The 6,518-nt window shown below is 49.5% G+C and overlaps 1 protein-coding gene across 2 annotated transcripts; it reads left to right on the top strand.

The window, feature by feature from the left end:
* The first annotated feature begins 3,100 nt into the window (after positions 1 to 3,100).
* On the top strand, positions 3,101 to 6,316 carry SOST (sclerostin). 2 transcript variants are annotated; one of them, XM_042836508.1, is made up of 2 exons: positions 3,101 to 3,309; positions 5,604 to 6,316. In XM_042836508.1, the coding sequence occupies exons 1-2, from the start codon at positions 3,110 to 3,112 to the stop codon at positions 6,052 to 6,054; spliced, it is 651 nt and encodes a 216-aa protein (XP_042692442.1). In that variant the 5' UTR covers positions 3,101 to 3,109; the 3' UTR covers positions 6,055 to 6,316. The 2 variants fall into 2 exon arrangements, with proteins under 2 accessions (XP_042692442.1, XP_042692441.1); XM_042836507.1 differs by having other exon boundaries at positions 3,101 to 3,329; positions 5,633 to 6,316.
* Positions 6,317 to 6,518: the final 202 nt, after the last annotated feature.

Raw genomic sequence — 6,518 nt, 5'->3', positions numbered from 1 at the left:
CCTTCAGAAAGTGGATTGCTGGGGCAGTGTGTAGATGATGGGCAGAGTTCATAGAGCTCAGGCTGTGCACATCCCTGAGGGTGTGGATGCCCCACAGAACCCCCCTTGGTCGAGGGAGGGCAGTGACACATGGCAGAACTGACTGCAACAACTGGGTTATGCAGATGTCTTCAAAGGGCAGTGACAATAGCAGGACACAAAATCTTGAGCCCAGAAAGCAGCAGCCAGAAATGAGCCCAGAACTTGAGCCCAGAAAGCAGCAGGGATTCAGGATGAGCACACGATGCTGTTTTACCCCCTCTACCTGCACCCCAGTCATGTCCTGGAAGCACAGAAGCACATATCTGATCCTTAATGAGGCCAAGGGAGAATTTTTTTCAGCTCTCATTATGGCAAACCCAAACTCAGCGCACTCTCAAAGTGTCCTTGGTAGAAATCACAAATGTCTGTTGTTTGCTTTTTTATTTTCTCTTGTGCTTCATTAACAGAGCAGAAATCAATTGTTCCTGGGGGCTGCAGCCTGAACTGTTCCTGCTTGCTGTGCTGTGAGCAGGCAAGCAGCTACAGGACGTGGAAGAATGTGTTTGTAGTTAAGGAATCTGAACGTCCCTGGGATTCTTTTCTTACTGCTGTCAGGCTGCCCTTGCTGAGGTTTTGTGCCAGAGGCAAAGTGCAGCTTCTCATTTTCACCTTCAGAGTTTTGCTTGCTGCTTCTCCCAGCGGGTGATACAGATAAATGTTCAGACAGTTTGTCAGAGAGGGCATCGTTCAAGTGCTTAGAGAAACCTTAAGAAAACCTTTACATCTTTTTATTGACACTACATTGTTGTGAATGCGCTTCCTGATCACTCTTGGAAATATTCTCTGTGCAGAAATTAACACAAACTGAGCTTTTATAGGCAAAGTTATGCCATTCTGAACACATTTGAATAGGGTAAGAATCATAGAATGGCTTGGGTCGGAGGGGACCTCAAGGATCACGAAGTTCCAACCCCCTGCCACCCCCAGGGCCACCAACCTCCCCATTTCATAGCAGCCCAGGCTGCCCTGGGCCCCATCCAACCTGGCCTTGAACACCTGCAGGGATGGACGGGGCATCACAGCCTCTCTGGGCAGCTGTTCCAGCACCTCACCGCTCTCATAGTAAAAGAACTTCCCTTGAGGAGCAGTTAGCAGTGCTCACTGATGATGGGGGCTCTCCCATTCATCCCTTGGCTGTGTTCTGTTGTGCCATGTGTTGTCCTATAGCACTTGGAAGAGGGTTGCTGAGCTGGTGGTGTTCCTGTCTGACAAAACACGCAGTTTGGTTCCCATCATCCTTACTTCTAAAACAATTAAAGAAACAAAAGAAATCACACGGCTCAATTATAAGACTTGCAAGTAGAGCCCAAGAGATCATCACACACAATTTCAAGCTTAACTCATTAAGCACCATAGCCCAGCTTGTTTTCAAAGAAAGATAAAACCAAAATCCTGCATGGAAGATACCCAAGCTGGTGTCTGTCATTTCTTCAGAATCCATTTCCCTCAGTGCTCCCATGGTGCTCCAACACAATATTCCTCCCTGCTGCATGGATCTGGAATCCAAACACATTGATTTGGAGCTGAGAAAAATTACAGTTGGAAAAACCTTTGCAACGCCTCAGAATTTGGGTTTGGGGCATCTGTGAGGCCATCACTATTCACATCACAATTGCTTTGGGTGGAAGAGGCGTTCTTAATTGAAAGAAATGCAGTGGTGCTGCTGCAGCCCATTGAATGGAGCAGGGAGGCTGAAGCTCCCCCAGCTCAGCACTCAAAAAGCCTCCGCTGTGCGTGTCTGGGGGTGTGGAAGGGCAAAGAGGTGAAATGCCCTCGGGTCATCACTGCTGTTTGGATGGATTATTTATCATCAGGGTCACCCCACAGGAGAGCACATCTCCGCTTCACGTTTGGTGACACCTGTTTTCTGTGCCAGGGCAGGGGAATGGCTGGAATGGAATGCAAGCCTTAGGTAACGAGTTCCCTACAGGAACAGGGGGAAACCAGACAGCCCCAACTGCTCCCACCCCTCACAGAGGCAGAGGAGAACTCAGAGGCTCCTGTTGACGTTCTGAGCAATGTTTCAAAGTGCTGAAACTCGGTGAATCGCTTTGGAATCTCTTCTACATGCATGGGGATGGATGCGACAGACGTTGCAGGAACATGCACAGGTGTCCTTCGCTGCTCTGAGAGCACATTTGCTTTCAGTAGCTGTGATGAGCTCAGTGCAGGGTCTGCTCTCACTGAAGGGCTCTTCCTGATTGATGCATTTAGCCTGATAGCATCTGCAAACACCACAGAAATATTTGTGGCCTTGAGATGCAGAAATCACCCAACTGTCCCCATTATTGTCTACAATTCTGCAAGGAAAAAGAATACCATAAGTGAGATTTTGGAACACGATGCATTAATAACACTTAGGCATAGCTGCCTTGGGCATAAGGGCATCATCTCTATCTTTTTCTTAGTTGCATCATGCACAGAAATCAGCCTGGCCACCATCCTGTGTTTAAAATAATCTCATGTGCTGCACCCAAGCCTTGTGCAAAACACCAGCAGAAGGAGCAGCGTGCAGTGATCCCACAGTGCATGTATTGAAAATAAGGGAGAAAAAAAAAGGGAGAGCACCTCAGAAAGCAGCACCTGGCTGCTTGCCCCGACAGCCACACTCCTCAGAGCTGATTTCTGTTAAATAAAGCAACTTCTCATTTTGGAAGGAAGCTCTTTCCTTGTTTCTTTCGGTGCGTTTGTGACACAAGATGCCAGAACCCCAAAAACTACATAGAAAGTGGGGCTGCAGTGCACACTGCTCCCATCAACCCGCACTGCTGCCAGACACAAAACCCAACAGCACGAGGAGTTTGGAGGTGGAAGTTGTAGAGTCCTGTCAACCAAGCCACCCCCACGCACCAGTTCTATTTCACACTGACAAAAGCTGAGATGAATGAGTTGCTGTCTGGCCCTTCCCACTTTGGACAGCCATTGGCTGGCTTGGTTCTAAAAAGGATTTAAAAAAGGGGAATGATTTGCCTGTGCTTGGGAACTGAGGCTGTCAGGGTGCTGAGGAGCCGAGCCGTGAGCTGCCACCATGCAGATCTCCTGGGCTGTGTGCTCTGTCTGCGTCCTCATCCAAATCGCATCCCGGGCAGCTGGAGGATGGCAAGTGTTCAAAAATGATGCGACAGAAATCATCCCTGAGATCACCGAAAATACAGAGACCCCCATGGAGCAGATTTACAGCAACAACAACACGATGAACCAGGCAAAGCACGGGGGAAGGCACATACAGCAAACTCCGGACCCTAACGGTAAGACAAATCACGTTAGATTGCTGTTTTGGACCCTAACAGTTTGCAAGAGATGAGGTGTTATCAGAACCTGTTTTTTTTAGTCAAATAGGTGTGGAAGGGAATTAAAGACTGAGGAGGAATCGGGGTGGTGGGGTCTGAGATCCCCAGCACAAGTGCTGCTCAGCTGGGTGAGCTGTGCTGCTCCGTGTCCTTTGCTAACAGTGGATTTTCAGCTGGATCGCAGGAGGCAACAGGAGTTAGAGCACTTCCAAAAGAAATTCATGCCCAAGTGAATGGGAGAGGATCCTCTTTGGCAGAGGTTTGGAAGTAGGTTGGGTACTTAATAGATTTACTGCGTTTGGGCAAATGTGTGATGTTCACAATGATGCAAAACAGCTTTGGGAGGACGGACGGAAGGCAGAAAGAGCAAAGGAGTTTTTAGAGGGAGCACTTCTGGAAACAGGGCAACTCAGTTCTTTCGGACCTGCATTTGGCTGCCAAATGCAGCTCACTCAAAGCTCACCCCATCTCAGGGGTCGGAAGGGACACATCTGGAGGTTAAAATCATAATATCAAAAGAAAAAAAAACTAATGATATTTTTGAGTGCTGCTTCATGGAGATCTGAAATTCCCCAAAGGGAGCACTGTGCTTCCTGCAGGCAGCCCCACATCCCCAACTCAAGGCAGGTTGGTTCGCTTACATCTGCAAATCCTGATTTGGAGCCTCTGATTGCTCTGATATCCACTGGGGTCCATACCACTGAAATGTGCATGGGGTTTGGGGTGAAAAGGAGGGAGTAAAAGGTATTAACTGGACAGGGTATCAGGGTATGCAATAGCCTTGTATACTTATTTTTATGTCTTTGACATAAGGAATGAAAATGCTGATCCAAAAGCAGCCAGACCTTCCGGGGTCACACAAGGTTGCAGAACAGCATCAATAATTTTGCAGCCTGTGCACCCTGTGCATGCACAGGGCAGGTGACATATGCACAGAAAGGACTGGCAGACTCAGGCTTCCATTTGTAAGCTGCAGATTTCCATCCCAAGTCGTGCTCATGACTCAAAATTATACCTTCTCCCTAAGAGAAGAACATTACCGTGTGTTCCTCTAGATGGAGTTGTTTGATAAACATCTTCAAAAATCAAATTCTGTGTGTTGCAAGCAGGTCAAGTAGCAGAGCATCCCAAGTGGCAAAAGAGGCACCTTTGGAAAAGGACAGTTCCTACAGTGAGAAAGTTCGTCTAAATCCTGAATGTTAAAAGATTTCTATTTCCTGATGTTTCATTTATCTATAGTTATCCAATAGGAAAAAAATAAGGGGGAAAATGCCCCACAAAGTTCCTTATCATCTGAAAGGTGCCTCTGAAAGATTTGGGATTACCACAGAAAGCAGTAAGCTTAGAGAACATTACGACTGAAGAGTGGAAATTCCGTAGCCCTGTTGATTTCCCTCACCTTGCATGTTAGCTCAGAGACACTTCAGGAAAACTTCCCTTCTGCAGAAGAGTTTAAATCTGGAAGGAACCTCTGAGGTCAATAGAGTTGAACCAGAGCATTGGGGAAGGCTTTGTCCATGGCAAATGAAGCCAGTAGAGTAAGCGCTGGTGCTGGGCACCCCCTGAGCTCAGTGCTCACCAGCACAGCCCTGCGTGGGGTCTGCCCTGTGATGGGGGCAGGCGTGGATTCATCAACCTATCCATGGTGGTTCAAGGGTCTCACAACTAGAGCAGCCTTGGCATCTTTGGAGACCTCAAACCCATCATTCAAGGTGGCTGAATTACAGTCTGCTTGGGTTGGAAGGGACCTTACAGCCCATCCAGTTTCAACCTTCTTGTCATGGGCTGGGTGCCCCCCAGCAGCTCGGGCAGCCCACTGCCCATCCATGGCCATGGGACCTGCTGGGATGGGGCACCTACCACTCTGGGCAGCAGTGCCAGCATCTCATAACCCTTTGAGCAAAGAATTTCCTCCTCTCATTTGATTTAAATCTCCCCTCTTTCAAAAACCATTTCCCCTTGTCCTGTCACAATCAGGACAAAAGCACTATCAGTGTAAAAAATCACTCTCCATCTTTTTTATGAGCCCCCTTTAAGTACTGGAAGGCCACAATGACATCTCCCCACAGCTTTCTCTTCTCCAGGCCAACTCTCAACCTGACTCCATAGGAGAGGTGCTCCAACCTCTGAGCACCCTCACGACCACCTCCAGACTCTCTCCAACATCTCCACATCCTTCTCAACGCTGAGGGCTCAGAGCTGATGGCTTCCTTGTGGATGGGAAGGCAGCAGCCACACGCTAACACCCTTCTCCTTTGCAGATGTCTCCGACTTCAGCTGCAGAGAGATGCGCATCACCCGCTACGTGACGGAGGGGCCGTGCCGCAGCCTGAAGCCCGTGAAGGAGCTGGTTTGCTCGGGGCAGTGCGTCCCATCCCACCTCCTGCCCAACTCCATCGGCAGAGGGAAGTGGTGGAGGCAGAACTCCCCGGATTATCGCTGCATCCCGGCTCACACCCGCACGCAGCGCATCCAGATGGCGTGTCCCGACGATGAGACTCGGACTTACAAATTCCGAGCGGTCACAGCCTGCAAGTGCAAGCGATACACTCGATACCACAACCAGTCTGAGCTGAAGGACTTTGGGAAGGAGCCCGCCAGGCAGCAGAAGAACAAGAAGTCACGTCTGTCCCGAGCCAGGAGCAGCAAACCGAACCAGCATGAGCTGGAAAACGCCTATTAGGAGGTCGTGCCAAGTGATGCAGCCCAGCAGCTCTGGATATTTTATACCATATACAAAAACGGCATGCACAGGCCGAGCACGAGGGTCTGACTGCAGGTGGTTCCAATTCCTTCTGCTACGCTGGGTCTAAGGCTCACATAGTCAAAATCCATCAGATGATAGCGGTTATGGTCTGATAAGAGAATGAGATAAACCGAGCTGGTGGGAGCAGCAGCTACGTTCAGTTTGAGAGGAGGGGACACCCTGGGGGTCAGCATGAGGCCACCTGGTTTGTACAAGGAGAGGGAGGCGAGGCTGTTAGGGTACAGCCACAGCACACCTGGTTAGGAGTCGTTCTGCTTGTGGACGTGGAAGGAATGCCACATCCCTTTCCCTTTTCTGAATCCCGTGGTGCAGGACAAGTGAGGTGGGGCACTGCAGTCCCATGGGGTTGGGGATGCTGGGGTTGGGGAGGCTGGAGCTGG

The sequence above is a fragment of the Centrocercus urophasianus genome, unplaced genomic scaffold (assembly GCF_019232065.1).
Source record: "Centrocercus urophasianus isolate 14NV4802_14NV808 unplaced genomic scaffold, USGS_Curo_1.0 seq_61, whole genome shotgun sequence".
NCBI lineage: Eukaryota > Metazoa > Chordata > Aves > Galliformes > Phasianidae > Centrocercus > Centrocercus urophasianus.
Note: the sequence above shows the minus strand (reverse complement) of the source record. Positions and strands in the feature narration are given on the sequence as shown.

What these genes read in the sequence shown, in the direction of transcription:
- SOST (XM_042836508.1), top strand. Translation starts at nt 3,110, where the DNA reads ATGCAGATCTCCTGGGCTGTGTGCTCTGTCTGCGTCCTCATCCAAATC. An exon ending in CACGGGGGAAGGCACATACA is followed by an intron (nt 3,310 to 5,603) that starts GCAAACTCCGGA and finishes GGAAGGCAGCAG; the next exon opens with CCACACGCTAACACCCTTCT.